General features: G+C 34.7%; 1 protein-coding gene across 5 annotated transcripts in view; it reads right to left on the reverse strand.

Annotated features, from left to right (window-relative positions):
- The window catches only part of RYR2 (ryanodine receptor 2), an 828,134-nt gene that overhangs the window by 165,441 nt on the left and 637,613 nt on the right, over window positions 1-25,080 (reverse strand). For all 5 annotated transcript variants that reach the window (XM_036753924.1, XM_036753927.1, XM_036753925.1 and 2 more), the window contains 6 exons: window positions 21,914-21,974; window positions 19,099-19,337; window positions 18,142-18,223; window positions 7,747-7,877; window positions 6,167-6,487; window positions 2,582-2,822 (listed from right to left, as the gene is read on the reverse strand). In XM_036753924.1, coding sequence (XP_036609819.1) covers window positions 2,582-2,822; window positions 6,167-6,487; window positions 7,747-7,877; window positions 18,142-18,223; window positions 19,099-19,337; window positions 21,914-21,974 — 1,075 coding nt within the window. The remainder of the gene's footprint in view (window positions 1-2,581; window positions 2,823-6,166; window positions 6,488-7,746; window positions 7,878-18,141; window positions 18,224-19,098; window positions 19,338-21,913; window positions 21,975-25,080) is intronic.

A 25,080-nucleotide genomic window follows, 5' to 3' on the forward strand; every position in this document is an offset into this window, starting at 1 on the left:
TTGGGATATAGATGTAGTAGGGGTATTGCTGGATCAAAGGGTATGCATAGTTTTATAGCTCTTTGGGCATAGTTCTAAATTGTTATCCAGAACAGATATACTAGTTCACAATTCTACCAACAGTACATCCCACTTCCCATCCAACATTTATCATTTTCCTTTCTGGCATGTTAGTCAACCTGATAGTTATGAAGTGGTAACTCATATTTTAATTTTTATTTCTCTAATCAGTAGTGATTTAGAGAATTTTTTCATATTACTATCAATATCTTTGATTTCTTGTGAAAACTGCCTGTTCATATCCTCTGATCATTTATCAATTGAGGGACAGCACTTATTTTTATAAATTTGGCTTAGGTTCCTATATATTTGAGAAATGAGACCTTCATCAGAGAAACTTGCTGTAAAATTTTTCCCAGTTTCCTGATTTCCTTCTAAATTTAAATGCACTGATTTTTGTGCAAAAACTTTTTAATTTGATCAAAATTATCCATTTGACCTCCCATGATCCTCTCCAACTCATTTGTTCATAGACCCTTCTTCCGTTATCCTTACAGGTATTTTTCCTGTATTTCTCTAATTTATTTGTGATATCACTCTTTGTATCTAAATCATTTTGAACTTATCTTGGCACATATGTGAAATATTGATCTATGCCTACTTTCTGCCAGACTATTTTCTAGTTTACCCAGCAGTTTTTGTCAAATAGTGAGTTCGTACCTTAATAGGTGGCATCTTTTGAGTATATCAAATGCTAGATTACTGTTGTCATTCACTACTATGTAAATGCGTAGTTAATCTCTTCCACTGATGTGCCACTCTATTTCTCAGCCAGTACCAGATTGGTTTTGATGATTACCACTTTGTAAGATACTTTGAGATCTTGTACTTCAAGGTCACCTTCCCTAACTTTGTTTTTCATTGATTGCCTTGATATTCTTGACCTTTTATTCCTCCACATGAATTGTTATTATTTTTTCTAGCTCTATAAAATAATTCTTTGGTAGTTTGATTGGCATGGCACTGAAAAAGTAAATTAACTTAGGTAGTATTGCCATTTTTATTATATCGTCTAAGCCTATCCATGAGCAACTAATATTTCTCCAATTGTTTAAATTGGTCTTTATTTATGAGTGTTATAATTATGTTCATATAATTTCCATGTCTATAGCCTCTCAAGTATTTTATACTGTCTGCAGTTATTTTAAATAGAATCTCCCTATCTATCTCATCCTGCTGTTTTTTTGGGGGGTAACATATAGGAATTTTGATGATTTATGTGAGTTTATTTCATATCCTACAACTCTGGTAAAGTTGCTAGGTGTTTCAGCTAGTTTTTAAGTTGATTCTCTAGGGTTCTCTGAGTATACCATATATCATCTGCAAAAGATGATAGTCTTGTTTCCTTGTTGCCAATTCTTATTCTTTCAGTTGTTTTTTCTCATCTTATTTTGATAGGTAGGTAGCATCTCTAGTACAATATTAATAACAGTGGTGACAATGTACATTCTTGTTGCACCCTCGATAGAATTAGAAAGTCTTCTAGATTTTCCTAATTACAGATAATGCTTGCTCTAGGCTTCAGATAGATTCTACTTGTTTTAAGAAAGGTTCCATTGATTTCTATGCCTCTCTAGTGTTTTTTGTAGGAATGGGTGTTGTATTGTCAAAATAAGCTCATATTTTTCAATCAGTCAGCTTTAGGTGAAGAATGCTACTGGCAGAGATAAGAGAGCTGTGAAAATTTTACATTCACTGTAAAGTTCGACTTACCCAGACAACATTTAAATAAATCATAACCTCAAAAATAATCTCATTCTGAGTGAATCTTGCTCTCATCGGATTTGACCTGAGGAAGGACTAACAGACACACTGAATTGGGTATCTTACCCCACAGGAAAGAAGGAGGAAGGAGATTAAAAAGGCGGGACAAGAGAATGGAGGGCAGATGGAGGAGGAGGTAATCAAAAACAAACACTTTCGAAAAGGGACAGGGTCAAGGGAGAAAACTGAATAAAGGGGGATAGGATAGGAAGTAGCAAAATATAGTTAGTCTTTCACAACACTGAGTACTGTGGAAGGGTTTTGCATAATGATATGCATGTGGCCTATGTTGAATTGCTTGTCTTCTTAGGGAGGATGGGTGGGGAGTGAAGAGGGGAGAGAATTTGGAACTCAAAGTTTTAAAAACAGATGTTCAAAAAAAAAAGTTTTTGCATGCAACTGGGAAATAAGATATACAGGCAATGGGGCATAGAAAGCTATCTTGCCTTACAAGAAAGTAAGGGAAAAGGGGGTTGGGGGGAGTGGGGTGACAGAAGGGAGGGCTGACTGGGAATGGGGCAATCAGAATATATGCCATCTTGGAGTGGGGGGAGGGTAGAAATGGGGAGAAAATTTGTAATTCAAACTCTTGTGAAAATCAATGCTGAAAACTAAAATATTAAATAAATTAAATAAATAAATTAAAAAAATAATCTCATTCCCACATATGTAGTGATGGGTCAAATCAGAAGAGAGATTCATGTCTAAACTGGTATGGAAATGGATTTGTGAAATGAATGACTTTTAAAAAACTTACCTGTTGAAGTCCACAAATCTAATTAACAAAGGATAAAAGGCATAAAGATCTCGTGCCAGAGTGGTGAATTCATCTAGTATGAGCAGCTCAGCCTCGGACATGTCACCCCTGGCCTCAGCTTTGAGGTGGTCTTCATCAGACACTACGATAGCTGCTTTATTCTTGAGTTTCTCCATCAATGGCAGAAAGTGTGACTTCAAGAGCTGGGACTTCACTTTGTTTATGATAGGCTGGGAAAACACTGTTTGAAACAAGATAGTTAGAATTTTTATCTATATGTACTCATTTATACCTATCAATAAAAACACACATAAATATATATGCACATACACATACACATATAAAAACTTCAACAGGATGATATCATCCTTTCTAGTTGCTTTTTTTTAAGATGGCAGGGAAATAAAATTCTCATTCACTGTGAAAATACAACCCAACATTTCATTTTATGTCTCCCTGTCTTTGCATAGGTTGTCTCTCACTGCTAGAATGAACTCCTTTCTCACATTTAACTCTTCTCCCTAGTTTCTTCAGATGATATCTCATATTCAAGCCTAACACTCCTCCAGTTGATACTCTCTTCCTCTCAAATTACTTCAGTTTTTCCAAGTTGTATCCCACCTGTAGAATGAAAGCTGCTTTTGAGGGCAAGTAGTTCATTTTTGTTTGTTTTGGTTTTGATTTTCATATCCTCATACCTTGGTCTATGTTGGTGAAGTGAACCAAGAGTCAGGAAGAACTATATTTAAGCCCTTCCTCTGACCCATATTGGCTATGTGATTCTGAGCAAATATTTAATTCCTCAGTGCCCCAGGCAACTCTCTAAGACAATAAATTACAAAGCAAGTGCTGATTTACTTTGATGGTGGAATTACCTAATAACAAAGACCTCCAGACTTCAGTGACTAACACAGAACTTACACACAATAAAGAAATGTTTATTGGATTGAGTTTAATATACCTATATACCATTTTTCTCAGCCTTAGACCACTGAGACATGATGGAAATTCAAAGGCAAGAAATACAAGTAAAACAAGGTAACTAACCATTGCAGACCCCTCCCCAAACCATTTTGAACCCCCAAGATCTGAGATTGGCCAATCAGGAGAGACATTGTGGCCCACTCTGAGCTTAATCTACCATAATGATTTGCATTTTCTGGCATAACAGATATGCCTTGTTCTTTGAGAGAACTCAAAATGCCACTTCCTCTGTCAACACTACAAGGCCAGATGAAGTTTTCTTCTGTTAATGACTACCAAGGACAAGGCACCTTGACCAGACACTACCTTGAATAATGGAACTTTTATTATCTTAAGTATTTATGGATATATACTATGATATGTCATGTTAATGGTAAAGGAAACACAGATATTCTGGGATTGTAATTTTAATTGACACTTTGTCAATCCTCTTGTCTTATTGTACTTACAACCTATTCACATAAGAAATTCCTTTCTCATATCATGGTTAACCATACAGAGACTATAATTCTAACATAGGCGTCCTGAGCCAGGAAGGGAGGGAGGGGTGAGAGGGAATTGGTCTGAAGATATAAGGTCTGCTTTGTCTATCCATCTTTGAGTTCATTGTCTTATGATGAGCTCCCATGTGTATCTCTATATGCATGTTCTGCAAGCTTTGTAAGAAATAAACACTCATATTCAGACTAATTTTGTCTTTCTACCAATGAACTTAGTAATGGTTGACACCACATTTGTTTTAAAGAAAGCAAAAGAGAAATTTACTTCTTCATCTCCTAAAACTAGCTATGTAAGAATTTATATGGAGATCAGTAAATATGGGACTATCCTGCCTAAATTATAGTATTAACTAATAGTTTTTGTATCCAACTGGATTTTTAAAATTTAGCTTTTTTTCTTTTAGAATTATTGTATTCAATCATGATTTAAAATAGCTTCTTAACTCTACACATGCAAAAATTTTTTAAAGGAAAATATTATGCCTTATTTCATCATGATTCTAGCTAAGAGCTTTTCAAAACTTTGAGAAAAATATTTTAAAAAGAAGGTTTCACATGTTACCTGAAACTTACAAATTTAACATTATCAAAGAAGGAATACTTCTATGCTTTTAACAATTTCTACTAGAAAGAAATAACAAAAAAGCTAAAAACTGTCTCAGAGGCAATTTTGGGGTATTTAAAAAAATCCTTCCTCCACTGTAAGGTAATATTATTAGATAACTATTAATAATAATAAATATTAAACTAATTACTTGAGTGAATGAATGAATCTAATGAATAAAATGAAATTAATAAATAACTCTCTATAATGAGGACTAATTTCAAAAAAGTATCATTTCCTTTACTTTCTCCAATGCCACTATAACCATTCCCAAAACCACAACCACTAACACATTCAACAGATCTCTCTCTAAAAATGCTTCCTTGGACTGGTTCAAAATTTCTTCCACTACCATGGGATTTTCCAAACCTTCTCTTCAACTCTTAGAATTCTGATTAATTAGATAGTCTTTTCTTCTGCACTATGGCCACTGATGATATGGTATTTTTGCAATACAACTTCATTCATGGGATCATCATCACCAAATAAAAAAATGCCCCCCATCCCTACTTTTTTTTTAACATAACTATTTGTTTTTATTTCAATAGTATCAATTTAACCATATTCTTAGTACCTTTTTAAATTTCATCAACAATTTCTTCACAGTAACATGAGCCCAAGTTTCCTGTCTAAAAACTGCTCTTTTAGGCTGAACCACTCTTCCATCAACTGAATGAAATTTTATAGACATGGCTGCTTTCACTTCAGTCATACAGAAAAGGATTACAAAACCAAATGCCCTCAATCTTCTGCTTGTAGGATCCCTCACGATCTGTGAGTTTCCTCCATTATTCATTGTAGTTTCTCAAAACCATCCTTTGTTGATTCCAAGCTTAGGCCTCCAATGAACAATTTATGGAACTATTCCTTTTCTTTTTCTATGGTGGAAGCAGTTGTTGCAGCCCAGTTCTGCTGAGCTAAGCAAAATGACAGATTAGAGCAGAGTCTAATGTAGATATGAGGGCAAGGGCATAGTGGAGGATGGTGAGGAGGAAAAAAGGGAGAAGTCATAGGCTATGGCTGAGATGATTTGATTTTAAAAAAAAGTAATTTCCTGATTATTTTATTGTACATATAAACTGATATAGTGCAACAACAGTAGAATTATTTGATCATCTAGTTCAGTGGTTCTATAGTTTAGGGATAATTTCTTAAGTTTTGGGAAATTTGTTTACTTAGGAATTTTAAAAAGTTAAATATTTAGAAAGTTACCAAGGATTGAGCCTGAGAAATTTCTTGGGTCACCCAGAAAATCAACAGAATGTTTCATCATTACCATCATTATCATTATCATTATTATTATTATTGTAAGCCCATGATAACTTCTGAAACAAAGTGGTAACTATAAGAAGTAAAGCAGTTTCATTAGTCAATAAAAGAAAAACATTGAGTTTCCATAAATAATATGGAAAAAAGATTATATAGTTTTTACTTATTCAAAACTGTTCAGAAGTCAAAATACTTTTTTAATATGGCAATACTCTTTCAAAATCTTACCTGCTAACCTCTTCATCCAAGCTCCTTCATCAATACCTAAGTTGTTATAAATGATTTTCAATATATTCCCTAGAAGTGTGTTCATGTGCTCTGAATTCAGGGCTGTACAGCATCTATCTGCCCTGTCAGGATTGTTTTCAGGTCCATGTTCCCACCATCGGGACATATAGCTACAAAGCATGGGCAGTATAACTTCCATGACATGGGGCATTTGTGTGTAGCGAATTCCAGACTCTGCAAGTTCCACAATTTCATCCATTAGCTTCTCCAAAGACGGTATATTTGGACAAACCTCTTCCACACTAGTTGGCAAATTGAGAGCTAGACAAAAACATTTTAAAAGTGTTCAAAGAAGGAAATATAGATAGCACATACACTCTTTGTTATATGGAATTGTGGGTCTTTTCCTTTCTCTCTCCTTTGCTCCATGAAACACAGCACATAATTCTTGTTTTAAAGGGTTTACAAAAAATATGTAGGTAGAACATAAAAAATTAAAAGGTGAAATTTACAAATTACATATGCCTACAGGTTAATGAAATGGTATACCAATGGGGTAAGTCAAGAAGGAATATTATAGTAGACGATATTTTACTCCTATTCTTCAATATAAAAATTGTTACATAAAAAATATTTGTCTGTCACCTTAAAAGATTAAGTTACTTGGCCAAAAGGTGACATGTTCAGTATTTATAAAAGTCAGAACTTAAACCCAGGTCTTTCTGACCTCTGTCCACTAAAATACACTGAAAGCAGCCAGCACAAACAAGGGAAATGCAAATACGGACCTTTTAAAATAGGCATATAGACCCAGAAGTGACACATTTATAGCATTTTAAGTTAGATGAAGTTATTCAGATAAGAACCAAGAAAGGAAAGAAATCATTTGTAACTAGTGAAAGAGATAAAATTAATAAATGTAAAGACTGTTTCAATTCACTAGTTGTAGAAGCATATACTATCAATCAATCAATCAATAAGTATTAATTAAACACCTATGTTTATATGCAAGAGAATATGTTAAATACTGGGGTACACATGCAAAGAATGAAACAATCTTTACTTTGAAGCAGTCAATATCCTAACAGGGAAGATAATACGTAAGTACATGACTAATAAATATAAAGAGAATAAATGCAAATAAATACACAGTAATTAAATACAATATATTCCAGGAGGGAGGTTGTTAGCAATTACAGGGATTAGGAAAGGCTTCATGCAGAAGATGGTGATTGAGTTGAGTCTTGAAGGAAGAGAGAAATTCTATGACAATGCTAAGGATATGATTTGAGGCATAGAAAATGGCCAGCAGAAAGGCACTGAGATGGGAGATGTGGCATTTGTGAGAAACAGAGAAAAAGGTCAGTTTGGTTAGATCGCAGAGTAGAGAATAATGTACATTGAGGCTGGAATGATAGTTTGAGGCAGGGTTATAAAGGGTTTTAAAAGCTAAAATAGTTCATATGAATAAATTTAAAGGGGAAAAGTGAGACAAAATTCATAGGAAGAAAAGATGACATAAATTCTATTAATCTTTAGCTTAATATCTCAAAATAATGTGTTTTAAAAATTTTTTTTACCTGTTCTTTCTCTTGTAGATTTAGTGTTATAGATTGAATAAGTGTTATGTTTGTTCAGATGTGTTTCCAAAAAAGCCACAGGGAAAGCACCAGCAAATGCAGCCAAGCATTCTCCTAATGCAGACCGCTGCCTGTAAGCATAGTATGCATAGATTTATATATTTAAAAATTAAATATACATATATAGATACAGTTATTATAGTTATATATATAGTATGTAATTAACCTTTTTTGGTTAGATGAAATATTCTGAACCATTTTATGAAATTTGTAACTTCACAATTTATAGGGGATATTTCTATGAATGTGTAACTTCAAAATTCATTAATACACTGAAAAATATAGAAGAGGAAAGGTGAGAGAACAAGCATTTATTAAGTACCTACAATGTGCCAGGCACCATGCTAAGTGTTTTACAAATATTATCTCATTTAATCCATATGAAACCCTGTAAAGTAGGTGCTATTATCATCCCCATTTTACAGTCTAGGAACCTGAGGCAGACATGTTAAGTGACTTGCTCAGGGTCACACAGGTAGTATCAGAGGCTGGAATTGAACTCGGGATTCCTGACTCCAGGTCCAGCCCTCTACCCATTGTGTAATCTCGCTGCATCAGCAGTAAAGAAATACTTTGCATTGCTATGGATAAAAAACATTATATATTTAAAATTATAAATATCTCATGATGAAGAAGGGAAGTAACAGATAAAGTACTATAGTAAAATAATGACCACTGCAGTCCCTTTAAGTTCAGAAATCTGTGTCTTCATGAAATATCCTATGGAGAAAGAGCTATCACATAAATGATGGATATATTGGTAAAACCAAAGAAGATAAAATTGATACATTTTTAATAACCTGTCATAATTCAGCAATAATACTACCCAATACTAAAATACAAATAATTGTGCTAGCATTTTAAATTATCAGTAAAACCACAATTTTTTTCTTTTAATGGAAAAGCATATAAATTGAGAGGAGATGCACTCTTTATTTGACAAGAATTGTTAAGGAAACTGGAAAGCAATAACCAAAAATTATGGGGTGACATCTTATACTGTATACCACAATAAGTTCAAAATCAATATGTAACCTGAAAATTAAAAGTCACCATATAAAAAAGGTAAAGAACCAGACTGAGTATACCTTTCACAGGTAGGTCTAAGGGGAAAGTTCTTAAACAAACAAGGGCTAGAAGTGATCGCAAAAGATAAACTAGATAATTTCAATTTTGTGACACTGAAAAACAACTGTTAAAAATTTTTTTGATGTACCTAGGACAAGAAGAGAAGTTGCAAATGGGGAAAAATCTTTTCATCAGATATCTCTAATAAAAGCTATGATATCTAAGGTATAGAGAGTTAATACTAATACAAAAAACTAAGAGCTATTTCCCTATGGTAAAGGGAACAGATCTCAAAATGACTGCAAACTTTTAACAATAAATGGCAACATGACAACAGATGTGATGAGTTAATGTTGGTAGAAACTCAAGCAAACTAATTCACTATTGGTGGAGCTTTTAATTAGTTCATCCCTTCTGGAAAGCAATTAGGAATAATATGAAGAAAGTGACTGAAATATCCATACCCTTTTATCCAACAACACATTGCTAAGCATAGAACCCAAGAAGATTAAAGAAAGAAAAACTCAATATAAATAAAGTATTTAAAGCTGCATTTTTTTTGTAGTAACAAAGATCTGGAAAGAAATGACATGCCCTTTGAATGGGGAATGACTAAACAAACTGTACTGAATGAATATAGTGGGACATTGCTGTATTTTAAGGGATGATGAATATGAAGAAGGCAGAGAAACATGGAATACTTATATGAACAAATGCAGACTGAAGAAAAGATAGCCAAGAAAACAATATATACAATGAGTACAATAATTATAATGTAAAGAACAACAAAATGAACACTGTGCAATTACCCCACATGTCTCTAAAGTGATTTGAAAATACACATTTCTGCAGTAGTTGAGGGGGGGCAGGGTGGGAGAATATGGGCATGGAACATTGCATATACTTTTAGACTTGGTTTTAGTATTAGTTAGTTTTGCTGAAATACTTTAAAAACACTCTGGGCTGGGGAAGGGGGAGAGATATATTTGGAAAGGAAGATGATATAAAAAAGATAAGTAATAAATTAGGGAAATGGGGCATTCACCAATAAAAATTGTAAAGGAGAGTTCTGCCCTCAATTAAGCACTTATCTAGGAGAAAAACTACTTAGACTTCACCTGTTTCTAAAACGAGCATTGCATTTCTTTTTTTTTTTTACATATGATTTCATGTAAAGCATGTTTCTATTTTATTTACATTGCAAAAGAAAACAAACCTAAAACCAAAACCAAAACAAAACCAAGAAAAATAAAGTAAAAAAAAAAGTATGCTTCAATCTGCACTCAGACTCCATAGCTATTTCTCTGGAGGTTGTCAATTTTTGTCATCACAAGTCCCTTGGAATTATCTTAGATCATTGATTGCTGAGAAGAGCCAAGTCTATCATAATTGATCATCACACAATGTTGCTGTTACTGTGTGCAACATTCTCCCGATTCTGCTCACTTCACTCAGTATCAGTTCGTAAGTCTTTCCAGGTTTTTCTAAAATCTGCCTGCTCATCATTTCTCATAGCACAATAGTATTCCATTACATTCACATACCATAGCTTGTTCAGTCATTCCCCAATTGATGGGCATCCCCTCAATTTCCAATTCTTTGCCATCACAAAAAGAGCTGCTATATTTTTGTGCATGTGGGTCCTTTTCCCTTTTTTATGATCTCTTTGGGATACAGACCTAGTAGTAGAATTGCTAGATCAAAGGGTATGTTTTATAGCACTTTAGGCATAGTTCCAAATTCCTCTAGAGAATGGTTAAATCAGCTCATAACTGCATCAACATTATCTCCAACATTTATCATTTTCCTTTTCTGTCATATTAGACAATCTAATAGGAATGAGGTAGTACCTCAGAGTTGTTTTAATTTGTATTTGTCTAATCAATAGTGATTTGGAGAATTTGTCAAATGACTCTAGATAGCTTCAATTTCTTGATCTGAAAAGTGCCTCTTCACATCCAAGCAGAGAATGCTGCTTGTCATTTTTAATAGCATAAGAGTATTCCATCACAATCATATATCACCACTCGTTCAGCCATTTCCCAACTGATGGGCTGCTGTAAATATTTTTGTATACATAGCTCCTTTTCTTTCTTCTTCAATTCCTTTGGGATACAGACCTAGTAGTGGTTTGGTTTGGTCAAAGGATATGCATAGGGAGTAGAGCCAAGATGGTGGAGAAAAGGCAGGGAATTGCCTCACCTTTCGCCTAAACCCCTCCAAACAACTTTAAATAATACCCCCAAACAAATTCTGGGGTAGCATGACCCAGAAAAAGGAGTGAAACAATTTTCCAGCCCAAGACAATTTAGAAGGTTGGCAGGAAAGGTCTGTTGTACCAGGGTGAAAACAGAGCGCAGGCCAGTGCAGGTCACATCCCAGCATACCAGAAGTAGTAGCCTTGGGGGCTACTGAATCAATAGCAACAGAGGCAGTTGCTGGACATCTCAGGTTACAGATGGTGAAGGGGTCAGAAAACTGGTCAGAAAGAGACTACAGGGCCTGGCACTGGGGGTAGGACTCTGTTGAATTTCCTTTTGGAAATTTGGGTCATAGTCCTAGGTCTCAGTCACCGGGTAAAGAGGAACACTAGCACACCAGAACTTGCAGCCTCAGGGGAGCTGAGACCCTGGTCACAGTTCCAGGGCAGAAAATAGTGCTTATGGTCACTCAAAGACCAGAGAACAGGCTAGGAGAGTAGTAAACATACTTCTCCCTAGGTCATATGACCTTGGAAGGACAGAAAACTTAGAGTTCACTAGAATTATCTCTGAAAATAGCTACACAAAAAGCCTGAAGCTTGAGACAGTGCCCTCTCTACTGTAGAAGCAGAGTCCCACTTTAGCATAGAGTTATAAGTCAAAAAATAGGCTAGAAAAATGAGCAAACAGCAGAAAAAGATCCTGACTATAGAAAGTTACCATGGTGACAGAGAAGATCAAAACACAAACTCAGAAGAATACAACAAAGTCATAACTGCTACAGCCAAAGCCTCAAAGAAAAATATGAATTGGTCTCAGACCATGGAAGAGTTAAAAAAGGCTTTTAAAAATGAAGTAAGAGAAGTAGAGGAAAAACTGGGAAGAGAAATGAAAGTGATGCAAGGAAATAATGAAAAAAAATCAACAGCTTGGTTAAAGGAGGCATGAAAGAATCCTGAAGAAAATAATACCTTAAAAAACAGTATAGGCCAAATGGTAAAAAGAGGCACAAAAATCCAATGAAGAAAACAATGCCTTGAAAAGCAGAACTGGCCAAACTGGAAAAAAAATATACAAAAATTCACTGAAGAAAAGAACTCTTTAAAAAGTAGAATTGGCCAAATAGAAAAGGAGGTACAAAAGCTCAATGAACAAAATAATTCCTTAAAAATTAGAACTGGTCAAGTAGAAGCTAATGACTTTATGAGATACCAAGAAACAATAAAATAAAATCAAAAGAATGAAAAATCAATAAAATTAAATGTGAAATCTCACTGGAAAAACAACAGACCCAGAAAATAGATTGAGGTGAGATAATTTAAGAATTATTGGACTACCTGAAAGCTCTGATCAAAAAAAAGAGTCTAGACATCACCTTTTAAGAAATTATCAATGAAAACTACCCTGATAATCTAGAACCAGAGGGTAAAATAGAAATGGAAAGAATCCACCAATTACCTCCTGAAAGAAATCCAAAAATGAAAACTCCCAGGGCCAAATTCTAAAGTCAAAGAGAAAAATATTGAAAGTAGCCAAAAAAGAAACAATTCATATATCATGGAACCACAGTGAAGAAAACACAAGATTTAGCAGTTTCTACCTCAAAGGATCAGAGGGCTTAGATTATGATATTCTGGAGGGCAAAAGAGCTAGGATTATAAACAAGAATCACTTACCCAGCAAAACTGAGTATAATCCTTCAGGGGAAAAAATGGATATTGAATGAAACTGAGAACATTCAGATATTCCTGATGAAAAGACCAGAGCTAAACAGAAAACTTGACTTTCAAATATAAGAGTCAAGAGAAGCATAAAAAGGTAAACAGGAGAGAAAAATCTTAAGATTAAACTGTTTACATTCCTACATGGGAAAATCACACTTGTAACTCCAAAAATTTTCTCATTGTTCAAGCAATTAGAAGTAGTATACATAGACATAGGGCACAGATATGATTTGAATATGATGTAATGAATATCTTAAAAGGGGGTGAGAAAGAGGAATACACTGGGAGAAGGAGTAAGGGAGAGGCAGAATGGGGTAAATTATCTGCTGTAAGGAGGACTGAAAGAGCTTTTACAGTCAAACAGAAGCAGGGGAAGTGCATGAACCTTATTCTCATCAGAATTGGCTAAAGAATAATATATACACTTAGTTGGGCATAGAAATCTATCTTACCCTACAGTAAAGTAGGTGAAGGTGATTTAAAAAAAAAGATGGGGGAGGTGGGATGCTGTTAGAAGGGATAGATTCAGAGAGGTAAAAGTCAAAAGCAAAACACTTTGGAGAATGCACAGGGTGAAAAAAGGGAGAGAGTAGGATAAACAGAGAAAATGGGATGGAGGGAAATACATACTAGTAATCATAACTGTGAAAAAAAATTTTACAGCAAGTTTGTCTGATAAAGATCTCATTTCTTAACTATATAAAGAATCGAGTCAAATTTATAGAAAAAGAGTTACTTCTCATTTGATAAGTCGTCAAAGTACATGAACAGGAAGTTTTCAGATGAATTAATCAAAGCTATCTATAGTCATAAAAATGCTCTAACTCACTACTAATTAGAGAAATGCAAATTAAAACAACTCTGAGCTACCACCCCACACCTGTCTAATATGACGGAAAAGGAAAATGGCAAATATTGGAGGAGATGTGGGAAAATGAGATACTACTGTACTGTTGTTGAAGTTGTATACTGATTCAACCATTCTGGAGAGCAATTTGGAATTATGCCCAAAGGGCTCTAAAACCATGCATATCCTTTGACCAAGAAATACCCACTATTTCTATATCCCAAAGAGATAAAAAAGGAAAAGGAAAAGGACCTATATGTACAAAAATATTTATAGCAACTCTTTCTGTGGTGGCAAATAATTGGAAATTAAGGAGATGCCCATCAATTGGGGAATGCATCAAGAAGTCGTTGTATATGATTATGATGAAAAATTACTCTGCTATAAGAAAGTACTAGCAGGATGCTCTCAGAAAAACCGGGAAAGATACATGAACTGATTGATGTGAAGTGAAATGAGCAGAACCAAGAGAACATTACATACAGTAACAGCAATATCACACAGTGATCAATTATAAATGACTTAGCTATTTGCAGCAATACAGTGATCCAAGACAATTCAATAGGATTTGTGATGAAAAGTGCTATCCACTTCCAAAGAAAGAAATGATGGAGTCTGAGTGCAAATGGGAGCATATTTTTTCTTTACATTTTTTTTCTTTATTTTTTTTGGTCTGTGTTTTCTTTTACAACATGACTAACATGAAAATAAAAAACAAAACAAAACAAACAAAAAAGATACACATAGCTTTTCAGCCCTGTGGGCTAGTTCCAAAATATTCTCCAGAATGCTCAACTCTACCAACAGTGAACTAGTGTCCCAAATTTTCCACATCCCCTCTAACATTTATCATTTTCCTTTTCTATCCTGTTAGCCAATCTAACGGGCATGAAGTGGTTTCTTAGAGTTGTTTTAATTTCTATTTCTCCAATCAGTTGTGATCTAGAGCATTTTTTCATGTGACTATTGATACAAACAATGCATTTTCCAACTTTTCTACACTTCAATGTTAGGTAAATGGTAGTCACTTAAAAATATGTACTGGCTGACTATAGAGTGCTCGCTCTCTCTCTCTCTACATATATATGGTATATACATACACACACATATGTATATGTATATCTATCTGTATAAAAGATTTCACACAAATATTTTGTGTAGATGTATAGAGTCGGCTTTAATTGGGAAGGAAATCAACTGTCCATGTAGAAAGTAGGCTTTATTAATCTTAAAAGCAAATAATTGGAATAAAATAGACTTCCAATTTACTGCATTTGATTATTTGATACCTTAATTTAAGTAGGATTATAGATACAAAGGAGCACATAAATTAAGGACTAAAAGAGATCTTTTGATACAATTCCCCCATTTTATGGATGAGAAACTTAGACAAATGAGTTTGAGTTATACATCAAGTAACTGGCAGAGATGATTAAGTAATTCAAATGTCCCAAATGCCAGGACAGTGTCATTTCTACTACACAACACTGTCTTCCTACTCATCTTAGAATCTTAATGGTCTAAAACTGAAGCTTAAATATTGGCCACACAATCAGAAGATGGGACTCACTGGAAAAGACCCTGATGTTGAGAAATACTTTTGCAAAGCAAAAGAGGATGGCAGAGGATAAGGTGGCTAGATTGTGTCATGGAAACAATAAACATGAAACTGGGCAGACTCTGAGAGACAGTGGAGGCTAAGAGGACCTGGAGTGCTATGGTTCATGGGGTCACGAAGAGTTAGACATGACTGAATTGAACAACAACAACAAAAATCAATTAATTTCTTAAAGGCTAAGGTGGTCATTGCCATTAAGAATCTGAGGGACTGTCAAAGATATGTGAGTGTGAGTGTGAGTGTGTGTGTGTGTGTGTGTGTGTGTGTGTGTGTTACTCACATAAAGTGACATGTGGATAATTTAGGAAAAATATTTTACTAAAAAGAATTTAATAAGCTAAAAATTTTATGTGTATTTCTAAAAACTCTCTCGACTCCATCCCCAAACAGGCACTTTGTTTATTAGTCACTGAATTAGATGTAATGCTTCATTAATATTATTCATTTAGATTATTTAGTTTAATAAAATATTTTATTGGTTTCTAGTTTAATGACTGATTCCTCTCTTTCCATATATGACATTTATTTCCATTCTGGATAAAATAATTTGAGTTTTGGAATGCCATATAGAATTAAATGAAATGAATAAACTACCACAGATATCATTTTGTATTTCTCTTATTACACTGTTCCATTATACCTTGCATTATAGTTACACACATATATGCAGGTTTTTAGCTCCTCTGATAGATTACATAATATCTATAAGTGCAGGGATCATGTCCTTTTTTAATTCTCTTGTATCCCATACAGATAGTCTGGCATAGTGCTTTCTGTACAGAAGAAAATTAGTAAATATCATAACTTGGTTTTTTATACAGTGCATATAGTATGATAACGTAAGCTTTTCCATTTGAAAAGATTTAGAATTGGAGCAGATTGATGTCAGAAGACAGAGCCAAGAAAGCAGAGAAGAGGAAGCAGCTGAGCTTCCCCATGATTCCCCTCCAAACAACTTTAAAATAGTACCATCAATCAAATTCTGGACCAGCTGAGCCAACAAAAGATTGGGGTGAGACATTTTTTCAGCCCAAGCCAATTTAAGTGGTTGGAAGAGGAGGTCTGTGACACTATGGTGGTGGCTGGCCTGGAGTCCATGTGACAGCAATATCAGCTGTTGGCCATGGAGGTGGCAACAGCAGCAGCAGCAGCGAGTCTGGCAGCTCTCAAGCCAGAGATAGTAAGAGGATCGTGCAACTGCTCAGAAAGAGATTATAGGGATCCCTGTCTTAGAACTAGCTAGGGCATGGCACTGTTTGGCAACTCTATTGCCTAATCCCAGCTCCAGGATGGAGAGGAGTGTTTACTGTCACCAAGGAATCAGGGGCTCTGAGAAGCACTATCTCTATGCAGTATCAAGGGAGCAATGACCATATCTCTCTCCAGATCACACCACTTTGGAAGCACCCAAAACTTCCAAACCCCAAAAACTAGCCTGGGAAGGAGAAGTTCAAAAAAGCCTAAAGCTTGGGACAGTGCCTGCCTATTCGTTCCCTCCCCTCCCCTCATCCCTTCCCCCAGTCCCCCTGGGAACAAACTCCAACTTTAAAATAAAGATCAAAGTAAAAAAGTAGTATGGAAAATAAGCAAACAACAACAAAAGAATCCAACCATTAAAATAGTCTGGTGATGGGGAAAATTGAGATACAAACTCAGAAGAAGACAATAAAGTAAAAACAGCTATAAGCAAAACCTCAAAGAACAATGTGAATCAAACACAAGCCCCCAAAAAAATTTTGGGAGAGCTAAAAAATCAAATGATAGCTGTAGAGGAAAAAATGGGGAAAGAAATGTGAGCTAAACCTAAAGATCCAAGCTTTAGGGGCAAGAGCTCACCATTTGACAAAAATTGCTAGGAAAACTGAAAAGCAGTCCTGCAGAAACAAGGCATAGACCAACACCTCACATTGTATACCAAGATAAGGTCAATATGGGTGCATATTTAGACATGAACGATGATATTACAAGCACATTGGAGGAACATGGAAAATTTTACCTGTCAGATCTATGGATAAGGGAAGAGTTTATGACCAAAAGATAGAGAGGATCACAGGAAATAAAATGGATAATTCCAATTACATGAAATTTAAAAGGTTTGCATAAACAAAACCAATGGAGCCAAAATCGGGAGAAAAGAAGGAAACTGGGGAAATTTTTTCTTTTACAAGTTTCTCTGATAAAGGCAGTCTATTAACTCCAGATGGCCTTCTACTCAAAACAGAAATCCCTTTTCTCTCTTTTTCTCCCTCCTCAAAAAAAGAGATCTGGTCAATATTTTTTATTCCTTTTTGTTTAAGAATATCACCATTAATAATTTTAGCTTTAGGATGCCCATATGATATGGTGCTAACAAATAACATAAGCAGGTTTCTTTTCATCTAGGCAAATGTTTCCGTTATCATGAATCCTGTATTCTTAGCTAAACCAGCTCCCAATGTTTGCAGATGAGACTTGATTTACTTCATGCCCAATATGAGAATCTTAAATAATTTATTATTAGTAGTGAACACAGTAGGTACTTAAATATTTAATGAAAATAACTGAATTTTTTAAGTATAGTGATGTAATAATAGATTGCAAGATTCTATCAGTAGTTTTGATAGATCTCACACCTAAAAGAAGTTCATGCTCTGTTTATGAATGCATTTGCTTTGTCTTGCTAACTTTTTGCTTGTAATTCAAATGTTCTTTTTATTTCAATAGCTTGTTAGCTTAAAGAACATCTAATTTCTCCCTAATACTTCAGGTTATCAATCTAATTTTAAAATTTAAGTTTAGTTGTAGTCAAGTCTATAATTAAGGAAAAAGATAGTCTAAAAAAGTAATGTAATACTTGATGTACACATAGGTTTGGATCAAAATTATTCTTTATCTTACCTTTCCACATAGATACTCTTGCTGGTTCCCAGAGCATATAAACTAGTCAGGATTCTGTAACAAGAAACCTGTACATCTTCCACTAAAAAAATGAAGAATATCAGCTTTAAATGCTAAATTTCAAAACTACGTTGGAATTCAAGAAAATTTAGAATACAAAGAAATTTCAACCTTATAGCAATGCAAAACTAACAACTAAAAACAAAAGAATAAGAAAAAATGAACAGATAAAACATAAAATGTAACATAATATATTTTTAGTTCTAACAATCTGTCTTAAGGAGCTCAAATTGCATTATGAATAATATTCTTTATTGCACCTCAGGAAATATTGTTTTCTTTCATTTTGTGATTGAAAGTACTGAGGCACAAAGATGTCCTAATTTATTTGACCATACTCTAATTCATAATATCAAACATAATGTCTATGATTAAGAAAAGCAAGATGTTTAAGACAAAGGAAAATGGTAGAAGGAATCTTTTAAATCAACTCTTTTTTTTGCAAAGTAGAAACTGAGTCCCAGAGAAGTGGCACCATCAAGGTAAAGCCATACAAGTTAGGAAGGGGAGAGGCAGGTAAAACATTCTGGTATATCTAATGTCAACTATGGCAATACTGCCGTTTTACTGACCAAGATAGTACAGTTAAAGTATTGGCAACAATTACTTAATGTGTTCTTTTCACATCAAGAATCACAAAGTTGATTTGAGGGTACTCCTTTCCCTAGGTGCCAAAATTATTAGTTTGTGAGCACAATGCAAAGTCTGTGATTAGCTACAGAATTTATAAAATTAAATTTGGTAAAAATCAAAGGTGGAATTTTTTAAAAAATACAGCATGGCATGTTGAGGTATCATGTTCTATGAAAAGGATTCATTGTAAAAAACAAATATACTGCCTTTACTGATCATAACGAAATGATTTTTCAAAATCTCTGTAAAAGGTACTATACATACATATTAGGTCTTCTCCAAATTGATGCTGTCCGATGTGTTCAAACAGTGAGGACAGCATTGGCAAAAGAGCCACTGTGGTATAATTAATAATTTGAGTCACTCCTTTTGGCTGGTTTCTGGTGTGAGTGAATTGTCCTTGTTTAAGATTTTCCATGGTTTTTTCCAAATCCTCGGCTGCATTATCCAAAAATGCTCTCAATGCTGTTTTAACACTCTCCATACCAGTTTTCATCACAGTCCTAGGTAGTAAACACAAAAATACAAAACTGTTTATATCTTCTCATCAGATCAAATGTCATACAAACAAAATCTATTATTCTCATCTCTTTTCTCAAGCCGAATAATCCACCAAGTCAAAACAAAAGTCATTTTTAAAAGAAAATTATTCATCTCCTTTAAAACATTTTCATTGGGAGAAAGCTCTAACAAGGCTATGGTAATAATACTCTGTATATCCAGACCCTTTCATGTAACCTATATAATAGACTTAATTAACCAAATATTTCTAAGCAAGAGGATAAGAAATTTTTTAAACCATTTTCCCCTAATGGACCTTATTCTGGCAGTTTGTAATCTGTATGAAAACAAAAAATTAACTTTAATTCCACTCATTCTAAATCAGACAAAAATTAAATGAATTCTTCAAAATATTTCTTAGAAAAATATCAAAAACTACTTAGAGTTAGTTGCCCTTAGAGTAGGTGCCCTCTTATAAGGGGCACCTATAAATCTTAGTTTTTTAAAGAGAGAGGAAATAAAATATTCATGAATTTTATTGTTCAAAGACATTGAATATCTGAAAGAAGAGATATTCAATAGGTATTGCTGTGAGTCTATTAGACTAAATAATATACTGGTTATCCATTCCTTTCCAAACTCACATAAAATAAAAATAAGTTGTTGTAATGAGCTATTAACAGACATTTTGGAATCATTTTAGAGTTTTAATCTTAATTTCAATGCTTTAATCAAATGCTAAGCAAATCTAAGTCCAGAGGGCCAAATGGTGCCAATTATTCTGTATTTGGATTCAGTTGATTCAACTTTCTTTTTGGCAGTCACATTACAGTTCTGGTTATATACTTTGTCCTTCCTAACTTCTAGAAAGAGAAGTCTCTATTCAATTTCTTCCTTGGAATGAACTTATCTCCCATGACTTAAAACATCACCTGCAGACGACTCACAACTTTGTGCACTAAGCCCCAATCCTTCCACTGAATGCCAATTTTATATTGTCAAATGACTACTGGTTACCTCTACCTGAATGTCGCTTTAGCACCTCAAACTCAATATACACTAGAGTGAACCAATTGTTTTCCCCCATGAACTTTTTCCTCCCTCCAAATTTCAGCACCATTTTTTATAACCAGGCAGGCTTGAAACCTGTCATCCTCAATTTTTTTCCTCTCCTTTCCTCTGAATAATTATCAGTTCTACATCCAATATGTCTTATGCTTCCAGCCTCTGCCCTCTATTTTCACTTCAAATCTGGCCCTCATTTCCTTTTTCCTGGACTATTGAAATAATTCCTAACTGGTTTCATTTTCCTGGTCTCTCCCTTCTCTGGCTCATCATTCACAGAGCTGCCAAAATAATCTCCTTAATGTGCAGACCTATGCTGATCCATCTGCTCAAAAAAAACTTTAGTGGCTTAAATCCTTAGCTTGATATTTAAGACCCTTTACTTGTTAAATCCAATGTAGCTTTCTGGCCTTCTTTCATGCTACTCACCTTCACATATGTTCCAGCCAAATTAGAAAACAAGATGGAATAAAGTTGGAAGGGATCAAGCTGATAAAGCTAGAAGGGATCTTAGAAATAATTTAATCAATTATCTTTTATTTTACAGATGAGGAAACCAAGGCCAAAGAGATTACTCTTCCAAGGTCGCTCAGAGCTAGAATTCAAACCAACTCTAAATCCAATGCTCTGTCCATTAAACCGTAACAACAGTATATAGTATTTATATAACCCTTTAAGGTTTGCCAAGCATTGTACAAATATCTCATTTTAGACTCAAAACAACCCTGAAAGGTATGTGATATTTGTATCCCTCCTTTATAGAGGAGGAGACTGAGGCTAAGAGAGGTTAAATGACTTGCCTGGGGGACACAGCAAGTAAAATGTTAAAGGTAATATCGAATTCAGGTCTTCCTGAGACCAGGACCCGTGTTTTATCCACTGTGCCACTTAGTTGTCCCTTACTCTTTTGCCTCATCTATGCTCTCTTCATTCCCTGCATTCACAAAGGACATCCCCCATACCAGGAGTACATTCTATGTTGCTACTTGCAATAATTTTCTTCCTTCAAGGCACAGCTCAGATGCAACCCTGAGAAGATGCCTTCCGTGATTTGCCTATGATACCTCCAAAAACTCTCTTACAACAAATTATATGGTCCCTTCCTTGCCATTATTAAATTCTACTTTTTGTCATATTTGTGTATATGTTTTATACCCAATACCAGACTTTATTCTCTTTGAGAGTAAAAATATAGTCATTTTACTTCTTTTTATCTACCTCTGGTAAATAGCACAATACTTTGTACATAGAAGTTATTTTGAAATGAAATGAAATCAAATCCCTGGCCACAGCTGAAATAACAAGCTATATGCTATCTTGGAACTACTAAGCTGTCCTATAATTCAGGCAATATTTATAGACAACAAATACTTATAGATTTACAAAGGGGGGAGAGGAGAGTCCCCAAAAATGGACTAATATAATCAATAACTGCTCAGTCTCCTAAAATTTCCAAATTGTAATAAATAGTCCCTCTCAACATTTTTATATATAACACTCTTCATTTATTTACCTTGCATCCAAAGTTTGACCCAAAATATGAAGGCAGTTGACAATTGAAGAGGCATCATTTCCTAAACAAGAAGTAAAGTGATCTGTCAATCACCCTGCAGATACACAGAACACTCACTCCTCTTCATCTCTGCTTGTTTTTCAACATGATTATGGATTAAAATGGCCAGTAAATCACACAGCACACCGATTCAGTGGTAATGACTTTAGAGTCAAGTTAAAAACCATGCACATTGTCTATTTAATGGTGGAGATGCAGATGCAGGTAGGGAAGCAATAGAGCATTGCTCATCAGAAAGCCGACATACTCAAGAAGTACTCATAATTGGAGCTTAACTCAGGCTATCCCTGTTTCACCTGAGCTCACACAAATTCCATTTTAACAATTCCATGTTTATTTGTATTCTTATGGTATTCACCTCAAACAAATTAAACTCTTTTATATGGTAGAGACCAGTCATGCAAGAGAGCATCAGAGGCAGAAGAAGCACTGCCCCATGGCAATGCAAATCAGATCTTTCAGGAATCAAGTTATCTCTCTGGTAAGATATTTGAAACCATAAGTCTCTTTGAAGGTACAGAAAAAGACTAATTTGTTTTTATGCCTTTTATCCAGAAATCATAGAGTATATTGCTTATAATAAACTATAAATACAAAATATGCACACAAAGAACACAAAATATATTCAACATGCTTGGAGATGCATTATTATATGTGAATGCAGTATAATATATATACATATTTCCTATTGATGAGAAAACTGATAGAAATGAAATGACACACCCAAAATAATGAGGTAAATTCTGTTGATATATAGCTTAGTCATTTGTTCTAGTTCATGTAATCAATAAATCCTCTTTTAAAAACAGGTATGCTTATCCCTGGTATTATCAATAGTAAGATATGTAATTAAAGGTAGTGTTTATATTTATAGAAACATCTCATAAATGACTGCTTGAGCAACACCTAATTTCCATTTAGGTATAGGAGGTCCTGAACTTCTTCCCAAACTCATGCTTTGTGCTTCTGTAGTGGTGAAGTCACATTATCCTATTTAAGGAAGCTGTAAGTTACTGCAGCCTTCTTGTTTCTTCCCACAGAATACTTCAGCTTATGACTTTACAGATTTGTAGCTATGCCAAAGTAACATGGGAATACTTCACAGACGTAGACATAATAATATGATTCATTTGGAGGAACAAAAGATCTAGAAATTTAAGTGAAATAATAAAAAAAGGAGGAATGAAAACTATAGCTTCCAGATTTTAAAGTCTCCCAAAAGTTCAGCCTAAGTTTAAGCTATTAAAGCATTAAAACTATTAAAGCCTAAAACTGTGCTATGACTTTGAGGATACTCTGTATCAGACAGTGTGAGTAATTTTGGAAGTATTATAGTTATTATATTAGCATGGCCAAGCCATGAGCAATGGTTAGCGTTTCTTTTTTTTTTTTTCCAAGGGAAAAGACAAAGTTTATTAGGGATTCCCCATAATGGGTTGTCTTAAGAAATCCCACCCTTTGTGACGCCTTTGTTTTCACAAGTGGACCAGATTCAATCTGAGTGCCTTCATGGAGGCAAGATGAGATTTATATACACAAAGATTGTGGGAGAGATTGAGGGGTGGTCTGGGATGACTAGAGGAGGGGTTTAGGGAGGGTCCTGAGGAGGAGTCTAAGGAGGCCAGACTCCTGGAACCAAGAGAATGGGATTAAGGGTGGGAAGTAGCTAAAGGCATGGATATTGATAGTATCAAGGGTGGGAAGTAGCTAGACAATAAAGGGTAAGGCTAGGTAGAGATTTGGGCCTAAAGATAATGTAAGGTTATAGCCTCAGGCCACGGCCTGATCCAGTGGGAAGATTCAAGGAGAGTTCAAGGGGATTCCCAGAGACTGTACTCCAGGTTCAAGGAGGTTCCCAAAGACTGTGCCCTCATCATTCTCCCCCTCAAACAAATAGGTCCCAAATTCTTTGGGGGCCCAAGGGGGTTCCCACAGTCTAAACTCCATTAACTTTTCAATTTTAAAAGTTGTTCTTTATTTTTTGAGTCATATTTTATAATTATATCTATACAAGAATTGAGTGTGCTTCAATAGATTGACACAAACAAGAACTGCTAATTATTTGAATGTACCTATTTCCTCCTGAATTTTGTTTCTGCTATATAGGAATAATCAATTTTTGTAGCTTTATTTCATAATCTTATATTTTACTGAAGCTATTATTTGTCTCAATTATGTCTTTTGCTAGTTACCTGGGATTTTAAAATATCATGTCATCAGCAAATACAGATAGTTTTCTCCTCCCCTTTCCCTGTCTTTGTTTTTAATTTATTTTTCTTGTCATACTGTTTTGGTTCAGTCATTTTTCTTTTCTTCGTGACCCCAGGTAGAGTTTTCTTGGCAAGGATACTGGAGTGGTTTGCCATTTCCTTGTCCAGATCATTTTACTAATGAGGAAACTAAGGCAAATAGGGTCTTGCCCAGGATCATGCAGCTAGTCTGAAGCTGGATTTGAATTTTGGTCTTCCTGACTCTAGACTCAAAACACTTTACCACCCAGCCCTCATATTTCTTGAAATATGTCATTCAACAGAAAAAAAGGCAATTTGCTATACCCACTAAGAAGGTTTCTAATGTCTTCTCATGACATATAATGCTAATTTTTGGTTTTTGATAGACACTTTATCATATTAAAAAAGATCCTCTTCCATTCTCCTTCAAAGCCCTGCTAGATATAGAACAAATTTAAGTAACTCAAAGTAAGACTGTAGTAAAGGAGGGAAGAAAAGGAAACAAAAGGATAGAAGAGAATTTGAGTTTGCTCCAAATTTTTAATTAATATACTATGAGTTGAACAGCATGACTGAGAGGTTTGGAAAAAAAAAAAAGCAGAATGTAGCTCTGCTACTGTGTCCCTTGGGCTCTATGGTATGTAATATCTCTCCCAGCTATCATCCTAAAGAAGGATTCTTTAAGAAAATAAGTATTTAAAATAAAATTGAATATGCAGATTAGATAGTCCACTTCAGATGCCTCATATTTCTGTCATTAGTAAGATCAGAGAGGGCTAGTGGGAAACTGTTGATGGGGTGTTCATGCAACCTGCAGTTTCTAATCTATTAATTGATCAACAAGCATTTATTCAGTACCTACTATATTCTAGGCAC

Source organism: Trichosurus vulpecula, chromosome 4, assembly GCF_011100635.1.
Source record: "Trichosurus vulpecula isolate mTriVul1 chromosome 4, mTriVul1.pri, whole genome shotgun sequence".
Classification (NCBI taxonomy): domain Eukaryota; kingdom Metazoa; phylum Chordata; class Mammalia; order Diprotodontia; family Phalangeridae; genus Trichosurus; species Trichosurus vulpecula.